Genomic DNA, 22,078 nt, shown 5'->3' with positions numbered 1-22,078 from the left:
ACCTCACCTGGCGACTTAAAAATTTCCAAGCACAAGACAAGGGACAGTAAGTTTACAATGGCAATCTAAAAACAGAAATTAAAACCTCTTAAAATCAGAGAAGCTGTCTTTTTTTCTGAGTGTTCCAGCTCAGAAGAATGATTATGTCAATTAACAGAGAAGGGAAAAAAAAAAAAAGAAGACTTGGTAGAAAAATACCCCTGAGATAAGGCCAAAACATGACTGCTTCTTCCTACTTGCTGGTTTCTTTGGCTTTTGGTTACTTTTAAGAAGCAATGTAGATGTGAAAGGAAATCTGTCCTCTCATAGGTTTTATCAGCTACATCATCAGCACAAATCATTATTCTGACAGAAGTGTTAACAACTGAACAAGTTGCTTTTTCTTCACATTCTTACAATTTCTGACCCCAACACTCTATTCTTCTTTTTAATAAGCCTAATATTTTATTCTAACATTAGGTTACCAGAGGACAGAATAGCAGCTGCATATTTTTTCTGATCACCATTTCCCACATCTTCCTTTTTTTCTTGATGGTTTTTTATAAGCAAGTTCTTCAAAAGCCATGCTTTCATCTTCTACTTCATTTTCCAAGTCTCTATCATGCACAAAGTCTGTATTTAAAAAGCAAACAACAAGAAATTAATGCAAAATGGAAAGACATGACATCTTTTCTCTCTTAGTAGTATGACAAGATCTACCACTAGGATTTTATATCAGCAAAATATCTTCATACGCATACTGTCATGTTTAAGTGCTGTGTTTTACATGACAAAGCACCTTGCTGCTCTAGTTGTTATTTTTACACTCAACATCTGTTTTGATGCTATAGCTTTTGGCTTTTTAAAGAAGAGCGTCTTTCCCCTCTCAAGGTTCAGTTTCAGCAGTAAATACATTTGCTTACTGACTTCTAAAGAGGGAGTGACAGAGTATAATGTTGCTTGTAAGACCGTGAGAGCATTCTCATGCAGTCTTATCATTCTGTCATTATTGGAATAGAAAATTGTAACACAAAGCTTTATCACAATAAAATTCTCTAAAATAGAGTCACTTTGGTACTTTACATACCGTGCAACTTGTAAGCACTTTATTTCTGCTTTTTTATACAGTTCTTGCAATTCTACCATTAGAATATGTGCTTATCCTTAAACATATGGGTAGGCACAATGAAGTCTTAAACTTGCTAAAAGTCTCTAATGCAATTGATAGCATCCAAGCATATTACTTTTGATCTAATACAAAGTAAAATGACCAAAACCGAAAGAAATCTAACTGCATATATTTTTACTTCACAGAGGTCTTAGAAACAAGCTGAAGATCAGTTTTATTAGGACACTGGTTTTCAAGTACTCGGGGACCACTTAACTGCCAATAAAAGCAGTGCCAAAGCACAGTTAAAAGCAGGTGTAATAGGTGAAAACGAAGACAGCTGCTCTTCTGTCCCCTCGCTCAGGTTTCTATCCTAGGACTGCCCCTGAGCCATAGCTACACACACAGCTGTATGCACACACACACACACACACACACACACGCTCCATGCAGGCTGGGACAAACTGAGTGCCAGCAGTGGGGCCCTGCTCAATCTGAGTCGCCCTGCAGTCAGCTGTGAGGGAAGACCAAATTCCTCACATTTTCCCTAATCCCCTGTGGAAGTGCCTGTTTCTCATTGCCTAATGTTCTGTGTTGCTGTGTGAATATCCACAGCACTGCTGACCAGGGGAGTGAAGCAACTAAAGCTAAGAGACCGTTACCAAACAGGGACCACTAGAGGGCACAGAAATCTGTGTAATTTCAAAACGTACCTTCTTCCTTTATTCTCTGTAAATCCATTTTCTTCAGCCACTTACAAGCCTCATCAGTGACAGCAAACAATTTGCTGGCATGTTCAGTTATTATTTCTTCAGCTGGAATGGAGCACAATTAGCATTCTGTAAGAACACCTGAGTGTTCTGAGTGACAGACAGGAGCTAACAGCCAAGCATGCTGACACAAACATGTGTACAATAATGATGCAAAGCAAGAAGTCTTCATCTCCAGTGATTTCATGTACAGACCAAAGTCACTACTGGGGATGAAGAGGCTGTATGTATTACTCTCCGAGCCAATTAACACTGCTAACACAGAGAGCAGAAGATCACCTCTCCATCCTTGTGCGGCCCTTTGAAGGTGTACCTGAAACTCTTGGAGGACGTATTCTGGTTTATCTATTTTGGAGAATTAAGATTGCTGGCTTTCATTATCCCTCTGAAATTCTACGTGTCAAGCAGCAAGGACAACTGTCATGGTTCACTGAGCAGAAACCTAACTAACGAGCAAAATTTGCACATTTTATCCTTATTGAAAAGGTTTCAGTTAGGAGTGAAGATAAAGCTTTTACAGTGCAGTGAAGACCACAACCTAACATTTAGTTACAGATTAACGTATTGTGCTGGTAAGAGCTGAGGAACACATAGAACACTACAGTTTTTCATTACTGCCAGCCATCACAGTGACAACTTGACAGGGTTGCTGGATTTCTACGCTAAAGCCAGTAACAATATTTTGATGTAAGATGTCACTTTTGCAGAGCAAGTACCCCAAACAATTTTGCTTCTAGGCTACTCACTTGGTGATTCAATTTTGCTTGCAAAAGTCATTATAGAATGATGATTTAAGCAATGAGAAAGAAATCCTATATCAAAGTATGTATCTCCTAAGTACCAGAACTTACTGATCTCTGTACTGAAACATGTAGTGGTTTTTTATTTCTTTTGACCACATTAAGATTTTTGAATGGAGCTTTGTCACGTCTAGAAGCTTGGCCACAAATGACATATTTCATTGTTTAAAAGAAAAATGAAAAGCCTCACCTTCAGCCCAGGCTTTTCTCTCATAGATTTCCACTACTGCATCTGAAATCTTCTTAATATTCTCTTTGATTTTTCTCTGGCGTAAGTTGGAACCTTCTTTATAGGCTAAATGGTCTTGAGTATAAGTCTTTTCTGTAATGGCCTCCACTACATCCAGTCCGTCACGTATTTTCGGATCTATCTTTCTTCTGAAAAAGTCAGCATAGTTTTTGTAGGCAGCGTTATTATTTCTGTGCTCATCTGTGTTTCTGTGCTCAATATAGGCCTCGTTGGCTGCAATAATTGCATTTCCTTCCACCTGCATCTTTTCTTCCGTCGGTGTCACAGCTTCAGCAGTGTCTGCCTCCACGCTTTCAGCCTGGCCGAAATAGTTCTCAGAGCTCTGGATAAATCTGACTCCACACAGGTCACACTGGGTTTGGTCAATGTCTGCTTTTTTGAAGATATCTGATAAAAATTCCTCTCCTTTCACTGCTACAGGCTCTGCTTTGCAGCAGGCCTTCCTTTTCCACCTCATGCACACAAAACCAAAATGGAAGACGCGATACAGCTGGCGTAGAGCAGATGCTTTCTGCTCTTGCTTCTGTTGCTTGTTGAATGCAATCACTTCCAGGGGATCCTTCTGGTCCTCTAAGCACTGATCGCTTTCGAGTTCCTTCTCTATCTCATCAGCATATTCTGTTTTATCCAAAGAGGTTATAAACCTGTCAAAATTGACGTTTTCATACAGGATACCCCGGATGGGTGCATAGCCCTGAGTATACACACAGTCCCACCTCCATCGGCAGTCAAATAAGTACTCCTCATCTCGCTCTATCAGAAGCTCTTGCAAGCTTGCAGCCACTTCTCTTACACTTGAAGCATCAGCCACTTGTTCCACGACCTTCAGTAATCTTACAGGCACTTTTGAGGGAGAGTCTTTTCTCATTGATTTCAGCATCGCCTTTATTTCAGGAAAGAGTTGGCTTAGCAGATATTTACACATAGAATTCTGCACCTGATCAGCATTCAGTATCATCACTAAGCTCAGCACTACAGTTCGCTCAGCCTCTCCTGAAGTTACACAATCAGGATCCTCAAAAGCATCCAGAAGGACGCTGAAATTCTCATGAACTCCACACAAAATTTTTGCCAGGTAACAGAGATGAAACCTGAAATTCTGTTCAGCTACAAGTATGTCTTTCGGTCTATACTCTTGTATAATGGAAAATGTCTCTGTGAATTCTTTGCTACGGCCCTTGTTTCTGAACAAAAAATCCCAATAATGAACGAGAGCAATGTAACTCTTGGGAAGGCACAGAGTCACATTCTTGTTGAGTCGCATCAGCACAGCACAACAGATAATATACTGGAATTCCAACAACATTACTGTATTTCCTATGCTTGGAATCAGGTACCTTGTGCATTTCTTGACCAGGACGTTCATAAAACGGAAAAACAGCCTTTTACAGCTTTCAGGGTTCTTATAAACATAGAATTGCTCAAATGAACTTTGAAGGAGTCGAATGAAGCACAAGTGTGTTCTTCCTGCATTTTCAGTTTTTTTGTCAGGTTGCAACATACCATGCCTGCCATCTATTCCTTTGATCTTTCCTCCTTGGCTTTTACTTTTTGGGGAGTTTTTTGCCTTTGACAAAGCAAGGCTTAGCTCTCTGTTATAATCGTCCTCTTCCTTAAAAAGCAGCTTCTCAAATTCTTCAGGATATCCGGAAGATAAGAGAAAAACTTTCATGGCACTTAGCCACAAGTCACTTGATTCTCTTCTGGCTCTAGCATCTTCATTTTTGAACTTAAATGAGATGTATTCATTCAACATTGCTCGACATGGTTTGGAAGTAATGTTACTAAATCCCAGTATTTCTTTACATGCCTTTGGGTTCTCTGACAGTATTCTCAAATGGAAATGATTAGGGAAAAATGTTTCAAGAAGGGATTTACATGACACATACTTGTCAGAAGTCAAAAGACCATCAAAGCTTTTGCAATGAGTCAGCAGCTCTTTAGGGAAAGTGTGTGTGGCTTCCAAGAGCAGTCCATATATTGCTGATAGATGCATTTTACACTGAAATACCATCCTTGCTTCATGGCGCATCAAGGGCTTATGAAAATCCTCACAGGTTGTATCCTCACAGTTCAAGCCAACAATGAACTTCATACAAATATCGGGGTAATGCTTGTTCAGTAACTCATGGGTGACAGAGCACAACCTGCTCAGCAAGTGCTGCTTCAAAGCTGATTTTACTGCCTCTGTGCTTACTGAGAAATTGCCTTTTGTTTTCCTCTCTTTCAGACTTGCCTTATCTAACAAAAACTTAAGGATGGGTTCGGCTTCATTTTGAGACACCTGGCAACAACTGTCACCTGTTGGGATGATACCAAAATAGGCAAAGCATGACTTTACCATATCTTTCTCTACATTGGTGGTTGCTTTCTTTAAACTTTTAACCAGATCCAGGAGAGCCATTAAGCCATGTGTCGCCTTACAGAGGATGTCCTGGCTTGGTGCGCTGCAGTGAGATAGCACAAAGAGAACTTCAACTGCACCAGCAGAATGATTCACAGATAGAAACTGACAGTATGCGTTGCTCAGCTTTTCAAAGTCTCCCTTCAGAGCTCCCTGCAAAAACAAAGCCTCAGCAATGCCTGACTTCTGATTAGTTTGTTCACAAAGCTCAAGGGCTTCTCTTAGCATGACCTCTTTGTCCGCCAGGTCAGAGGTGGACTCTGAACAAGTTGTACCAGCACGAACTGCAGCAAGCAAACAAGATGCACGAAACTCCTTTACTGCTGTGAGGTTAGCTGCTTCAAGAGCAAACCCATGTTGTTTCATTAGTTTTGCAGCTTCTTCTTGTCGACCTTCTCTTTTCAGTAAGTCTGCAGTCTGGTGCAAGCATCCACGAGACTTCAGAAACTCAAGCTGATCCTCTATGTCAAGTTTTGAGAGGACCTGCATCATTTCCTCAATTCTGTTCACACATAGGTACTTTGCAGCTGCTTCCAAATACAACTGGTTTGCTGTACATGAGAGTTTGGATACCATTTGTCCTCTTGCACTTAAGATCTCTTCATATCTGAAATAAAACATATGTCAATTTACTACTACAGATGATCAACCTAGACACAAAATCACTGCCTTTTTAAAAATTGCCCCAGCAAGGAACAAATAGCTACCCCTAGACTCTCTTCCATGAAAAATGACAACTAGTTCAACTATGACTATTGTTTATCATGAAAAAAACAATCACGTAATCCCAAAAGATTTTAAAAAGGAATTTAGTTAAAACAACAGAAGGTTGCCTGAAATAAGAACATTAAAACTTCTGGTAAGAACAAGATCACGAGGTTTACAGCATTAATTAATCTTTCTCCACACTGACAAATTACTTCAGTCACTTTTTACCAGTAATAATCTGCTTGTTAAAGTCACCCTCGATGCAGAGTGGTTATTTACATGAACAGGGACCAGAAGGAAAATTGTCTTACGAGGAACAGCTGACAGTACTGGGATTGTTTAGGCTGGAGAAGGCTCACGGGAGACCTTATTGCTCTCTACAACCACCTGAAGGGAGGTTGTGGTGAGGTGGAGGTCAGCCTCTTTTCTGAAGTGACCAGTAGCATGAGAGGGAATGGCCTTAAGTTGTGCCAGGGGAGGCTCAGGTTGGATATTAGAAAAAAATTGTTCTTAGAGTGGTACGTCACTGGAACAGGATGCCCAGGGAGGTGGCAGAGTCACCCCCTCCCCCAGAAGTGTTCAAGAATTGTGTACAGGTGGCACTGAGCGACATGGTTTAGTGGGCATGGTGGGGATGGGTTGACAGTTGGACTAGGTGGCCTTAGAGGTCTTTTCCAACATTAATGACTGTATTAAATTAGAAAATAAATCAGTTCTCCATGAGGCCAAAATACATAGTATTCTGCAAAATGAACATACACCAGTCAGTGTGGAAAACTGTTTCAAGTCTGTCATACATAGTCTTTGCTGCTTACTGAGTGCCTGAGCAAAGTGCGTGGCTGCATCTTTCAAAACACATACTTTGAAACATTCAGTTATTAATTACTTGTGGCTGATGTCAATTTATTAAGATACTCTATAAGCCAGTCTTGCAAAAGGATTCTCTCTTGCATGCTGAGAATGAATAATGTCCTGATGAGTGTCTCCAGTTGCACTGCCTGCTTTTCTTGTTGCATCTTTTAGCAATCAAGTGCCTGCCACCTGGGTATGCACACTGGCTGTGTGGTGGCTGTTTTTTCCACAATAATCCCTGCAGCCTGACCTGCCCTTAGAACTCAGTAGGCAGTAGCAAAAATCAGTTCTTCCTGGTTGCTCAACTCCATGAGTAGCTGTCGAACACAAAGGCTTGCCAAGCAGGATACGTCTCAGATGGGTGACACTGAACAAACTTTGAGACAAGAATGCTCCATACAAATCTCTTACAGTGAGTAAATTGTCATTAGCTTTTCATTGCTATTACTTTTTGTGATAAACGTGGGAGTGCAGATTTTTGTACTTTTGATGATGAATTCATATAAATGATTTGGGGAGGCTGGTTTAAAAAAAAAAAATCATTAGTTAGTAAGGTGAGTTTAATGCTTGAAGCTTTGGACCAAACTATCTCTACACACTAAATCAGCTTTAGTCCTTTATTACTATTATTAGACATTTTTGTTATATTTACCATAGAAACCTAGTTCAGAGGACTGGTCAAAGAAGAATTTACATGACCAGTAACACAGGACTGGAAAAGAATTCTAGGAAAATCAAACTAGTTTCCGGGCAAACTGTGAATGCAGTAGAATGTTTTGCACATTATCATGACCCCGGTGAGAATTCTGACAGTTAATGAATTTATATAAAACAAAGTCACCAGCCAAAATTCTCATTAAAACCTTATGGAGAGCCAGCTGTATTATGCTGAGGTTGAAAATGGAAAAGAGAATTATTTTCCAACACGGTACTGAAAGATACCTTTCAACTGCCTTCGCTGCTTCTTCATAGAGCTCCTCTTGACAATACATCTTGATTGCCAGATCAAACTCCTCGATTTGTTCGTAACATTCAGATGCTTCTTTGTAGCACTGGTTTTTCTGATAGTACACTGCAGCATCTTTCATCTGCAATGCAGAAGTTAATAGTGAAATCAAAGGGCTCTAAACAGCCAAAACTACACGAATAGAATAAAATTAGTAACTCTATCACTTGGGCGTCTCATACACAAGCACACTCTAATAAAATGTAATCAAAGCCTTTTAACCTAATCAAGTACTTGCTAAGTAGCCACCAATAAAACTGAAGAGATTTTTTTTTTTAAATTAAAATGTAAAAAGCCTTCAAAATACTTGCATTGGAAAAATTAGACCTTAAAATTAAGGATTTACAAAGTATTTGCCATTCTCCACTGCCTGTTATTGAAAAACACCACACATACTTTTGTTGAGTTTCACACTTCTCAAAATCAACAGGAGTAAATTAAATGAGAACAGTTCCAGCTGCCTTAACCTTGCATCCTAAAGTTTAAATATTTGGGAGCAATCATTTTAAGATATTTTGGTGGAAATACACTGCAGATAAAAACAAAAACCCTCACAAGCCTAGCAAATTGTTGTTCTCAGTACATTTCTTAACCCATGCAAATTTCAACGTTCCACTTAGATGTCTGTAATCAGTGAAGCTGCAGCATCATCACAGTAACATACGAGAGAAACAGCAGCTTGTATTTTGTGAAATCAGTCAAAAATCAACTTTCAACTGTAAAGCAGAAATGACTGATGCTGACATTTGAGGAAAGCCAAAGAAATAAATCTAGACTTTATAACTGCATTGTCCTCTTCATTTCTCTTAAAGCTATTCTGTGACAAATGCTTCCTTGTGAATGTGCTCATCTTGAATGGCCTAGCATAAGGAGCTGTTTTAGTTCAGCTAATACAGGTCACAGAAAGACACTGTTGCTTTACCAGCTCTGAAACAGATCACCTTTAAAAATTCTATAGGGTCGTACAAGCACCAAATTGGAGGGGAAAAAAAGCTGTAGGAAAATGAAAGAGGAAAGCAGAGTGCAGGGTAAGGATGCAATACCTTTCCCAACTTTTTACACAGTTCTGCACAAAGCCGGAACTCCTTTGACTGAAACAGACATTTTAGTGACAGTTTTGGTTCTCCACATTCCAAGTAAGTTTTAGCCAGTGACATATATTCCATCTGTTTTTCTCTGTAGAAATAAGTAAGAGAAAATTATCCAAATTAAATGAAGTTTAAAATCACAAGATTATAACAAGAATCCAACCAACACTGACATAATGCATTCCTCTTCATAATTAAACTGATGAGGCATTACTTCACAATTAGCTGGATTTTGGACAAATGCTGCTCTGCCCAGAAGGCTGTTTTCCAGAATTTCATGAGCAGTAAAAAGCTCTTTTTTAAATTCTCAAACCAAGTATAGTAAAGGCTAGTATGGTTTTGATTTCTCATCTTGAGCTTAACTCGCTCCTTCATCCTTTCTGCTGTTTAGCCCCTATGTCATTAAAGACAATAATCAAATTTGTTCTGTCTTTGTTTTATATGACTAAGCCTTCTTGGTGTCCATGCAGCCTATCTTCCTCCCAAAACTACTTTGAATTCACCATTCTTGAGTCGAGAGAATCAGAACTGTACAGAGCATCTCATACCATAGAGCACACAGGAATTTTATTCATGCTTTGTGCGAGAGCATTAACATTTTTAATTTTAGAAAGCCACGTTTACAGCTTCATTATTACGTTCTGTCAACACATCTTGTTCTACACCAACTTTCTTTGTATCATCTTGTATGTCATCCTACCCTTTGTCGATTTATTTTACAAGTTATCCTAGTTAACCTAACTTCTCAAATTCTGCCCATCTGACAAGCTTACAGCCAACTAAAAATTTCAGTCCCCTCAACAAATTTTGATCACAGAATTTTATGCCTATGCTTGTACTTCTTGCCAGTGCTATTAATATAAAACGAGCCTTTTACAAAAGCTAATCCTTAATAAATTCCAGTCGTAACATTTTTCCAGACTTTCCTTCTTCTTCCCTCAGTGCTGTGTTCCTCTGCTCTGGTCACATTCTGCTACAAGCTATTTCCCCTGTCTTACACACGTCAAATCTCAAACAGTTTTTCAACCTTTGACTTCAGAGAACTGCAAACTTTCTCTCCAGTCCAGCCCTGGAGCAATTTTGCACAGCTGACAGAATAAATAAATGATTCATCTCAAAATCTGTCCCCTTTTTAAAACTGCTCTTTGGTTCAGATGTAGTTCAGGTTGTTTAATTTAGACTGACTCAAACACTAATTCTACTTGAAAGCTCACTCTTCGTTAGCAGCTTTTCTTCCCAAATGTAAAACACCATCCCTTCTTCTTGGTTAAGCAGTAGGATTAATTGAAATTGAGAACTGCTGATAGTATATGCTTTCATATCTTCATCTGAGAAAAAAAACCCTCTTCTGGTAATTCAAATTCTGTTGCATTTTCTCACGGAATCTTGCAATGGTCACATTTGGTTTGGACAGCCTACAGTTTACAATTGCCTTCACTTCTTCCCAAAGGAGGCAGCAACTCAGATCCTGCAGCAGCTGTGCTGAACTTTCCAGTTTCTTCACAAAAAGCTGTAACAGACACCTCACCTACATGCCTATTCCAGGTCTCCAGTGTGGTCTCACAGCTGTGGTGGGCATCCTCCCCAGCACACTTTCATCAGTCTGGCACCCCAGAATGATGCCCACCCGTGTTATACTCACCTGGGGCTGCTTTTCTTCGAGTGCACTTTGAGAACAGCATCGTGTGCCAGGGCCAGCTTTGACTTCTCAGCTGCTCCTCCCTTTTGGTAACATTTGGCTGCTACCTAGAGTGAGATCACACACAGAATTTACCCATGTGCATCCAACCTGCGGCTTATCACATAAAAGCAACTCTCAATTTTACAGTCGCTGTAATGGAAAACAGAAAGACCTCAGGGTGCATGGAAGAAGGAAAAGGTGAAAGACAGCGTATTCATAGGAAAAAGGAACAGCTTTAAAGTCAGTTCACATGAGACTGTGTCACAATTAGAATTACAATGAAAGCATTCTATAAAATCGACATGGAAGCCACAAAAGCAAAATTCCTGAGAGGCTGATGGCACAAATAGCACACATGATTTTGAATGATGATCCAAGTCATGAATTGGCAAGTCACTAGGCATCTGCCACGTTAAATCTATTAATAAAAACTAGGAAAAACAACTTGTGCAAAGTTAAATCAGGCGATGTGTGGTGGGAAGTTTATTCATGCTTTTACCATACGAGTCCCCTTGTGTGATAAGTTAAAGGGGATCATCGAGAGTTAACTATGCACCTAACAAGGCTGGCTTACTTATCACCTTTCTCATTTTCCCACATCATATTTCTTTATTCAAACCATCAATTTTGTTTTATTCTGTTGGGAAATTCCACATCGCAAGCCATTCACACAGACACACTGTTGCCCAGACAACTTCCTTCTGTGAGCAGAAATAGTAAAAAATCAAGGTTATGAAAAAAAGAGAATGGCAGATAATTTGGGTGTTATATTTCAGATTTCAAGATTAATTTATTTTTCAACTTTTTAAATGAACAATTTTCTGTCCATTTAGAAAACTGCCTTTTTTCCTCCCAGGAGAGATAAATACCATCCGTGCAAAGGTAACTTATTATTTTAATTTTTGCCTTCTTACAAGTACCTATTTTCAGTGAAAAAAAACTATGCTGCCATCATTAAAAAGTGGAAGTTTTCCTTCTTCTATCACCAAAATAAGTATTCAAAACTGCTTTTGCACTCTGTTAGTTGTCATGCCAAATCTGAATTGTGTAAACTAACAATTTAACAAGTAAATAAATGTAAAACCTCCACGTTCTTTAAATAGTAAGGGAATATAACAATAATTTTGCTGCACTTTTTCCAGATTTCTTGGTGTAGCAAATTCCCTTAGTTCTTACATGTTGTTCCTCAATATGCATTTTGTATCCATCCCTAATTACTATTAAAAAAACAAACAAACATAGTAGAGCACTGAGATCATCCCCAAATCAATACACTTCAAATAAGTGCCTACAGGAATCAATGTGTAATGATAGTGCCATGCATGTGGTTTAGATTCACAAGCTCCAGCACTTTGTATTGTTGCTGACAACTGTTTCCAATCATCTTCAATTTGTGCATATTAAAGTTTCCCCCTCCCTGCCCTACACGTTTCTGTCTGTAATTTACAGACAACAGGCTGCTCTCCCCTTGCTTATTTCTTGCAAGTTGTTTATAATTTGTCTGTAGACATCTATAGAATCATAAACCAACAAATAAGAAAAACACTGCAATTGAGCCACTAAAGGTTTACAGATAATTTTACAAATGTAAAAAAAAATAATAATAAGGAGGTTTCAGAATAGGCAAGAATCCTTATTTCAGCACATGCTACCACATGCCCTTACCTCCCAGAACTGGTGTTTAGCATAGTAGTCTCCCTGTGCAATCCATTCTTCTGGAGATGAAGTTTTAGCAAACATGCTATCATCCAAATCTAGAACATTACGGGAAAAAAAACTGTTGTGTTAGAAGAGATAAATAGCAGAAATCAGTTGTTATGCACGAAAGCTAAGCACGAATATCTCATAATGTTCCAAATCCTATGTTTTGTGCTCACATCAGTAATGGTAACTGTGAGTTAAATAAATTTTTATCTCTTCCAGTCAGTCCTGGAAATAAACAAATAGTTTTGAAAAGCCTATAAAAATTCTGCTTAATAGATAAAACTAAGTAAATCCACTGTCTTTATAGAAACCAAATTCTCTGATTTGGTAAATCTCTTTCAGCCAGCATGGTAATCCACAAACTATCTTTAGTTCTGTGCAGGAAAAAATTATACCTATGAATTAGCAATTCTGTTATTTATTAACACATACAAATGATCTTTAGAGCCCAAACAAGTAAGACCCACTGAAATCAGTGAACATTTGCAAGGGCAATATCAAAGCAGGGCAAAATCAATGGTCCCTCCTAGAGGGACCAAAGAAATTAACATTCTTTATTATACAGCTTGAAAGCAAGAAAGCATTCAGAAGGTTGTCTTGTATTAAACTCTTTTATGGAAGCTTTAGTATAACTTTACCTTTATTTTCATCTGTTTTGACAACTTGAACAAATCCTCTTTTGATGAAATACTTAAAAGCTGGCGCTCGTTTATCACTGTTTTCATCAAAGATCCAAAGATTGACCCTGGCTCTTGTAATGGCAGTATACAATTGCTTCAGTTCTCCATTCAGCATCTGAAGCAGAAATCACCACACACACACAAATGAAATAGAACAAAATAGAACAAAGTTTAAAAATAATAAAACAAATGCCAGATTACCTGATTTTTTATGAAGTGTCATGCTTTGCAGTTTTAAGAAAACAATGAATATGTACACAGAATGACAAAGAAAGTACCTCCAACTAAGCAAATCTAAATATGAAATACATGATTTTTTAAATGCCTAAGCAACTGTTCATACAATATGCAAGCAACTATTACCAGGAATCCAGTAGCTGCAGGTGTGACAGTCTGTATTGTTTCTAATCAACTGCACATGCAATTACTTGGTTTTTTCCCCAGTACAATTCTGAAAATATCTGATTCAAGTGAGTATAAATAAAACATCCTTAATCTTGAAGTAATGACAATGATCTGAAGCCAGATTACAGCAATAATTAACACTGACAAGATGGTTTGCTATTTGTTTTAACCGCTGTATATATACCTGAAAGTCTAGTTTTTGTTTCTTACCACATTGCATTCACAGAAAAATCTTTAAAAATCAAGTTTAGATTATACAAGTAGGAACTACCAAAAAGATAACACAACCTCAATAAACATGTAACTAAAAGATTGATGTAATTCTTGAAGAAATCTCCCTACTTTTAAGAGTTTAGTGTAGCCTTGCTATTCGCAATGTTATGAAAAACTCACCTTGTACATTTCTACGTTAAAAGAAGTAGGTCTCTTCTGCATAGCAGTAGCATCCTCTAAAGGCATTTCAATTAGCAGTTTGCTTCCTACTTGCACATCTGAATCAGGAATGTAAGAAGAAATGATTTTCCATTCTTTGCTAGCCTAAAACATCAAAAAAAAAAGAGAAAGATTACATGTATACAGCAATCAGTACTGCCCAAAAATGCAAAAGATAAGGTCATATTTTGTGAACAATAAACCCCCACAACTGAAGACAATTTCTCAATTTTCTCAAGGAAGAACCTAAAGACAATCAAAAAAGCGGAATTCCATCTCAACACATGGGATACTAGAGAGTAACCTTCGAGGCACATGTCTGTATCAGGTCATCATCAGGTTTTCCTGACATAGCTATTACAAAATGATGTCTCCCTGAGCTTGTCAGCCCAACACAGGGGAGGTAAGCAACTCAGCTGAACACAGAATAAAGAAACAGAGCAACAAACAAAGCAAACCTGGATGAGAGTAATTGGCTCGAGCTGGCTTCAAGCTACATTCTCCTTTCCAGAAAGTGCGGATGTCTAAGGCTGCAACAGTGGAGCATACAGGGACTGTCTGAAAACATACAGGAATCATGTCTGTATGACATGGCTCCTCTGCGTACTGCCACTGTTATACCATGCTTCTCTTGTCATTTCAGCATACTGCTGAATTAGATTTCGAAATCCAAATCACATATAGCACCACGTGTATCAGTTGTCATCATCTGGTACTAAACATGAAATCCTCCTTGGACAGCAAAAGCTGCAGATACACCCCTACAATGGATGGCTCATCAAGGAGTACATCAGCTTAACCTCACCATGGACAAGGCTCAAGCTGTGGTCCTATGGCCAAGGATTCTTCTGCAAAGCCCAACACTGCAGCAGGCAGACTTACTGTGCCTGCTCCCTGCCTGGGATGGGTTTCAAAGACACTGGGAGAATGCTGACAAGTTGCAAACTGCTGTGCTAAAATGTGCCATGTAAGAAATGTTGAATAAATCCAAGCCTGAAGGATGAGCAGCTGCCAAGTTTCCGTGGTACTACAGGGCTGACAAGCTCAGTGAATCAGTGAGTTGCAGACAGGCTGGCCCACAACTCACTCACCTCATCCCAGAAGCACCAAGGAAACCTGCAGCAAGCAGTATCCAGGCAAGCAAAGACAAGCAGCTGCTGTTCTTTGGATGGTGCACTTAAGAGGCATTTCTCTGAACCACTGACTCAGTAGAAAAAGGCTGTGGATTACAAAAAGGGACATCTGGGACGTTACCTTTCACAAACAAATCATCTGTGGTGATTTAAATCATGATGGGCTGGAGCCCATGGACAAAACAAGGGGGCTGAAGTCATGGAGGTGGATCCACCAGTAACGTGTATAGGTTTATGTTCTCACCATCACTGTGTACATTCATGAGATCTGGCCAGTCATGCAATGAATTTATTTAGGCTCAGTGTGCAGTGCTGGTGATTGCTAGTGCTGGTCTGAGCCACAGGGTTGACCCTAAGTCACCAACACATCCCCCTCCTTGAAAAAGGGTTAAAGAAGAGCAAAAAAATACTCATGTGGAACATCTAAAAGAGCCTGGTTGGATCGTATTGGATTGTGAGACAGGTATATGTGAGTAAATATGAACCTGCAAAAGTGCACAAACTTGCTTGAACATACATTCATCATGATTCAGCACGGCAGCAGATTTCTGTTGGCCCTCTCATGCCATGCAACAAATGCCAGATCCCAGTAGCACCTTTTGCTTGATCCCCCACAAAACTAATAAAAAGAAAATCACGTTCTAAAGTGTTGTGTTGATTTTATTTCCTTTTTGGTGTTCAAAGGAAAGCTGACTACAAAGTGCTAAGTTTGTGCCACAAACTTAAAAACACACTTATAATGCTAAAACAGCTTTGTTTTCTGCAGCCCAGAGCCCTAAGCAACCTAGCAAAAATGCAGGACATTTGCAAAACCCTTCCTGAAATTCTGCTTACAATAAATTATCAGTCAAACCATTTCTAAGCCTGTTACAGATTATAAAATGACAGCCAGATAATGGAATAACTTCGGGACTCATTCCAAATCTCATTTTCAAGCTCCATCAAAACAAAATCAAGCAAATGATAAACAGCACATAGCAACATTTGCTTTCTTCACAACAGTTCAGAGATTCACCTTTTCAACTCAGAAAACTTGTGTGAACTTCTCTTCCCTACTTATTTAACTACTCAATTCAACTCAAATACTCATGACTTGCCAAAAAAGTGAATATTTATATGAAAGCAGTTCTCCTGGTCTGACATAGAACAGTCTAACTAAATTAAAAATGCCCAAAGCATTCAACTCTGTATTCTGCTATTAGTTCTTGTTCTTCTAAGCTCAGCTCACATCATTCAAAACATATCAACTTCGAGAAATCTGTCATGACAGCCAGTATCGCAATGTCCCTGAATCTCAGTAAGCCACATTCAAGTCATTTACCTCAAGCTCCCTCTTTTCACCCTCACCATATAGTGCTCACTTTATGAAAAACCACCAGCAAGCGGCCCTCAGTTTTTATTTATACACCTGTGGTCTTCAGTTGCTGCTAGCCATCTCTGAAACACAGTTTTGAGAGCTCTAGCCCAAAGGGTATCTGCAAGAGAGATATTCACACAGAGTATTTAATTGCATGGTAACTCAGCAATGGGTGTTTATGAGCCAGCAGGCATCTCCAGTAAGGATACTGGCTACTGCCTGGCCACAGAGGTTCAGTGATGCTTCAGCAACAAGTGAGACTGCTGTGGTCAATAGCTCCTCGTGGGGAGCCCTGAGGTTGCATCCCTCTGACTGACAACTCTCTCAGACACATGGTTTGACTTTTGGTAGCCTTATGTGAAGCCAGGAGTTGGACTTGACGATCCCTGTGGGTCCCTTTCAGCTCGGGATATTGTATCTCCACTAGGTGCTACTGGAAAACCTGGGCAGGGTCTGAGCTTCCTGGAGAACCACAAAGGGGAAAACAGGAGTAGACAAAACTGTCAGCACCTCCAGGAAAGAAAGCCTTCTTCATGCAAGGCCATCCTAGGGAAGATGGTCTCTGCTACAGACTGTTAGACCTTCCAAAGTTTTTGGAGTTAATCCACAGACTGCTATAGAGAATACTTCCCTTTTAATACACGCACTTCCACCCTTCTGAACATAGTTGTTTTACAAAACCTTCAATTAAAACAAAAACAAAACAAAACAGCATTCAATTTGTTTTAATTTGTCTCCAGCTGACAAATGATTTCAAGTCTGTAAGCTATCACACACACAAAAAAAAATCACTCTGTGAACACAGTAGTGATGCAAAGTAGGGGATCTAATGTGCTTTTTCAGCAGCCTAGTAAAAGGTGAAAGGTATGCAGGGATAGTAGAATGTCACTCCAACTGCTGTGACCTGAACAGGTCACAGGCAAGGAGGGACATGCTGCAAGCTAACAGTATTCTTGGCATGTGGCAGAAGTGTGATCCCTAAGGCTCTCCCTGAAATTGCAACAGCCAGTCCGAAGAAAAATTCAGAACTAAGGAAAGTCAGGCTCATTTCATAAAACTCCGAGTCTTTTTTCTACTGTGATGAAACTACCTGTCTTCAGAGGAAACTGTGCATCCTTCCACAGCTGGAAAGCCAAGTAGATCATGTGTAAAATCAATACATTAAGAAAAAAGGCAGAAAAGGGATAAGAATTAAGTACCTCTGAGTCTGTGAAAAAGTTATAAAGGAGCACATCATCAAATTCCAAGCCCTTTGCTTCATAAACTGTCAGTACAAGTGCCAAACTGAGTTCCTCGGGTATCTTCTCCTTTGCTGTTTCATTTGCAACTAATACTACCTATAATGAAATATATTAATAAAAATAACATGTTAGAAAGCCACAGACAGAAGGCATACAAACATGTCAAGATAATGCAAGAGGTTCCCCAAAACCAGGCAGCATTTAACAGAGACATTCCAGCACGCTACACAAAGCTGCCCCTAGAAGACTGACAAATGTGTGGTATGAAGGGACAGCTGCAGATCTGGTGTAGGATAATTTGGAGTTATAAAAGAATGGGACAAGGATCACATGATGCAATAAAGAGCTGATAGAGCCAGAAATGCATTAGGAAGAAAGAAAGAGAAACCGATAAAACAACTGTTTCAGAGTTTTAAAGGCATAACTTATCAGTAAAATGGAAGGGATTAAGAAAAACCCCTGTGGGCAGCCCATATAAAGTGATTATCTATTTAGCAGCACAGCTGGAACAATCTGCAAAAAGCCGTATACCTAAGAAAAGCAAACCTGATGTGCTCCAAATTCAATAGGCTGTGTTTTCCTTTTGTTGCCCCTCAGCAGAATTGCCAGGTCACTGAAACTGCAGGACTCCAAGACTGTAGGCTTTGGTCCATCAAAGAGACCACAGTCCTTTGGAAGCCGATCAAAAGATTCTGGGAAATAGTACTGAAGCAAATCAACCACTCCAGATGCAAGGCTGAGAATACCTACAGTAAGCAGAATATAGATTTTAAAGTTCAATCACACTGTCTCACACTCACTTGCAAGAGACACTTTTAAAAGATTTTATTAAAATGTTGATCATAAGAATTATAATTACAAAAACAAACATGAGCGAGAGAAGAAAGAAGCTGTAAGGCCCACCTCATGTTTCTGATATTTTGAGTAGACCTCATTCTTGAGCCTGTAAAGATCAGAAAGTTTGCTACAAAGACTTAGCAGTGCCCTCCTCACAACATGAAGGTCAAATGCAAAACTAATATGACAAGTAGAAGCAGCTCATCAATCCTGCAAAACCTAGCAATTTCAGGAAGGAAAGGAAGTGCATACAAGGGCATCTGATTACCTTTTGAGAAGTTACCTTCAAACAGACAAAACGTACATTAAGCATGGCTGTTCAAAAAAATTACAATTTTAATAACATTTGTTTGTGTTTTTTCCAGTCGCCACATCGAAACAAAAAAGCTGATCATCTGATCTCTTAAAAAACAAACAAACAAACAAAACAGCTGAATGAAGATGCTTTGAAATGGCTAACAGCAAACCTCAAACGTTAGTGACACCTGAAAAGCACAAGCTCAGATGATAAATTTCATACTCTACCTGAATGAGACCTGTAGTTTTGGTACAACTGATATATCCTTTTCGGTTTTCTAACACGCTGCTTCTTGTCCATGGTGTTTTTGCTTGCATAATGGAACAGTGACCTCAGATCACTAAACCGGAAAGCAACTCCTTTCATTATGCTCTGGGCAGTGTCACCAGTTAGAAACATGGAATTAGGGTCATTGATGCATTTCATTAACAGTGCTAATTCAGCCTGTGTGAAATCCTGAATCTCATCACCATAAAACTCATGGATGGACCATGGCAGCTCCCCAAGTTTTGAGAGCCTTTGAGATAAGTTATACAGCAAGTCTTCTTCATCAAAGTAGCCTCTCTGAGACCTTATCTGTTGATAAAGACAAAAGAGGTGATAGATTTCACTTCTGTCTTCTGTGAAGTTTGGTGATCTCTTCCGGCCCAGTTTTTTGTACTGCTCCTCTGTAAGTTTACCTCCGAAGCAACTCAGTGCCTCAAAAGAGCCTTTCAGAAAGGACTTTATTTCTTTCCACACAAGTGCAGGGTTGTACAAGCTTTTACCTTTTATCATTTTTGGCCAAATTTCATTTGCAAACAAATCGTAAGTCACAAAAGTCCGAAGGTCACTCTCCCTAGAGTATCCATCAGCAGTTCTTTCCTCATCACCATCTTCGGCTTCAGCATTACCCTCTTCGTCTTCATCTTGCCAATTTGGTATCACCAACTCTTCCTGGGGACACCAACCAACAATGGTTCTCTTAAGGCTCCCATCTTCATTCCTCGGAAAAAATGGGTCAGGCATAGATGCATCCAGTAACAGCAACAACTGCTTGGAGGTGACGAACAGTGGGAAATTTTCATCTTTAACGTCTTGTAGCCTGTGAACATTCGGCTCCAGAGGCTTGAAGTGACTGGTTACCTTAGAAGACTTGCTGAGTTCAATGAAATTCTTCTGAACTTCTTGGCACAAGACGGGATTTTTTGTTACAAAGATCTGGTGCAGATGCTCCAGTCTGTTTGGTTCTTCTGAATTACACGTTTGGTCTTCTTCATGGTCATCACACGGATTTGTTTCCGTATCAGTTGTGCCCGTAGCAACTTCTTCATCCTCACTGTCCTGGTCTTGCTCCTCGCTCACCTGCTCCTCACTTGAATCATCGCTGTCCTGTTTTTCTTCACGCTCTTCGTTTTCTAACCTAGGTTTTTCAACATCACTGCACTGTCTCTGCCGCCAAGTTTGCCTCTCCAGCAGAGGACTATTTGCCATGGTGGATTTTTCCCAGTACGAATAAAATTTCTTCCAAAGCCTATACAAACAGCAAGTCGTCTTCCCAGTCCCACTTCGCCCAATTAAAATGATTGGTTCCATGGGCTTTGGATTGAGGTCAATTACTGCGTACTCCAATTCCCCAACTCGGAAAGGGTACTCAACAGCAGAATGTACGTCATTTATAATGTTAAGTGCCATGTTAGTACTGAAGCTGTGAAATTTCATTATATTGTATTCCATTTCTGCTGCACTGGCTGGAGGGAAATACTCAGGGATAGTATGTTCCTTTGATTTTTCCCTCTCCAAGTCTTCAACATAACAACGTGGAACACGCTTATGTGTTGTCACATTGTAGTTCTGATGTCCTTCATTTATGCCTTTGAGCTTTTTCCTTAAGATGCAAGATAACCCACGATTGTAGGACAAGCATATATTGTCCAAAACACGGTTCAGCTTGCAGTGATCGAGAACAATGGCCCAAATTCTGATCATTTCTGTGTAAACTCTTCCTGATTTTTCTACAAGACTTTTTGTCTGTTCTGTCTCCATGATCTTTTCTGCACTCTCACTGCAACGAGGAGAAAAGTCAATCGCAAGTTCCCATAGCATTCTTGCACCTTTGCCCAGTTTGGCTTCATAAAGCTGGATATCAGCTTTTAAATGTTTCAGTGGCTTCTGAAGACCCCTAGTCCATTCCCCATTGCCAAGCCTCTTAATTGTCATTATAGTTTTAGTTTTCAGGTAATGAGGTACATCTTTGCTGCCCAAGGTCTTCAGTGCTTCAGGAGTGCACTCTATTTCCCAAGTCATGTTATCAAACTCCTGCACATACGCCTCAACATCCAGAATCTTCTCTTCCTCTGGTTCTTCCTTCTCTCCATTAGACAGGCCCACACTAAATTCCTGCACTCCCTTCTTTTTCTCTCTGTCATCTCCTTTTCCTTCAGAATAAACTATACTTTCACCAAGCTGCAAGGATGCACTTTTTCCCTCTTCCAAATTGGCCTGGCCTGAAGATTGCTTTTGTACCACAGAATTATCCTTCCTCAGGGCATCACCCCATTTCAATTGCTGAATTAGAGTTGCAATTTCCTGCACTAGACTTTCCTGCATAGTTAAGGGGTTGTTTATCTTTTCCATTTCTTGCTTTGACAACTGATCGTTTTTTGTCTTTACAGAAGACAGAGTTTTTACATCATTACGTGCTGTGCTGCCAGATGGTACTTTTAATAAGGACCCAGAAGACGAACGTCCTCCATTCTTTGTCTGTGACACGTCAGAAGCTGGAGTAGGCTTAAGTGTTTTAACTGACTGCCCTGCTATATCCTGCCGGTACTTCTTTTTCTCTGATACAGCAGTATTCCAGGCAAGTAGCAGTGGGTCATTTTTCTTAATTCTGTGCCTCACGTCTCTTCCTAATTTGTTCTTTATATTAAAGTTAACATCAAATTTTGCCAATGAATCCATTATTCTCTTTGTCTGCTTTGAAAATCCTCTCTGAAAAATAACATGCATCACTGTATTTCCACTATCATCCTGTATATTTGGATTAAGATACGGAAAGTCAGAAGGTCTTGAAGCAAAGAGATCAAGCAGATAGTTCAGGATGTTTATGCCAGTGCCATCTGAAAGCAAGAAAAAAATAAATCAGTTGCATTCATTAAATAAAAAATAAATCAGTTCAACAATTCATGGTAGGCCAAGAATTTTTAATGCTTTTTTTTTTTTTCAGCAAAATCAATTTGCTTTCAAAAGATAAATTTTACATCTCGTGTTTTTATGAAAGTTTGTTTGAAATAGCTCAAAACAGCTTTTCTAAAGTTCAGAAGAAATCATATGGTGGCAGCAAAGCTTTAAAAATCTCTCATT

At 39.4% G+C, this 22,078-nt stretch overlaps 1 protein-coding gene across 1 annotated transcript in view; it reads right to left on the bottom strand.

The window, feature by feature from the left end:
- Positions 1-499: 499 nt before the first annotated feature.
- The window catches only part of TRANK1 (tetratricopeptide repeat and ankyrin repeat containing 1), a gene marked incomplete at both ends in the record, with an annotated part of 42,893 nt that continues 21,314 nt past the window's right edge, over positions 500-22,078 (bottom strand). Inside the window, 12 exons of the mRNA XM_079538367.1 lie at positions 500-612; positions 1,801-1,902; positions 2,848-5,918; positions 7,814-7,959; positions 8,921-9,053; positions 10,608-10,711; positions 12,312-12,400; positions 12,989-13,145; positions 13,829-13,972; positions 17,557-17,694; positions 18,145-18,344; positions 18,961-21,834. Coding sequence (XP_079394493.1) covers positions 500-612; positions 1,801-1,902; positions 2,848-5,918; positions 7,814-7,959; positions 8,921-9,053; positions 10,608-10,711; positions 12,312-12,400; positions 12,989-13,145; positions 13,829-13,972; positions 17,557-17,694; positions 18,145-18,344; positions 18,961-21,834 — 7,271 coding nt within the window. The remainder of the gene's footprint in view (positions 613-1,800; positions 1,903-2,847; positions 5,919-7,813; positions 7,960-8,920; positions 9,054-10,607; positions 10,712-12,311; positions 12,401-12,988; positions 13,146-13,828; positions 13,973-17,556; positions 17,695-18,144; positions 18,345-18,960; positions 21,835-22,078) is intronic.

The sequence above is a fragment of the Tetrao urogallus genome (assembly GCF_951394365.1).
Source record: "Tetrao urogallus genome assembly, chromosome: 7".
Taxonomy (NCBI): Eukaryota; Metazoa; Chordata; class Aves; order Galliformes; family Phasianidae; genus Tetrao; species Tetrao urogallus.
This window is presented reverse-complemented; position numbering and strand designations above follow the sequence as displayed.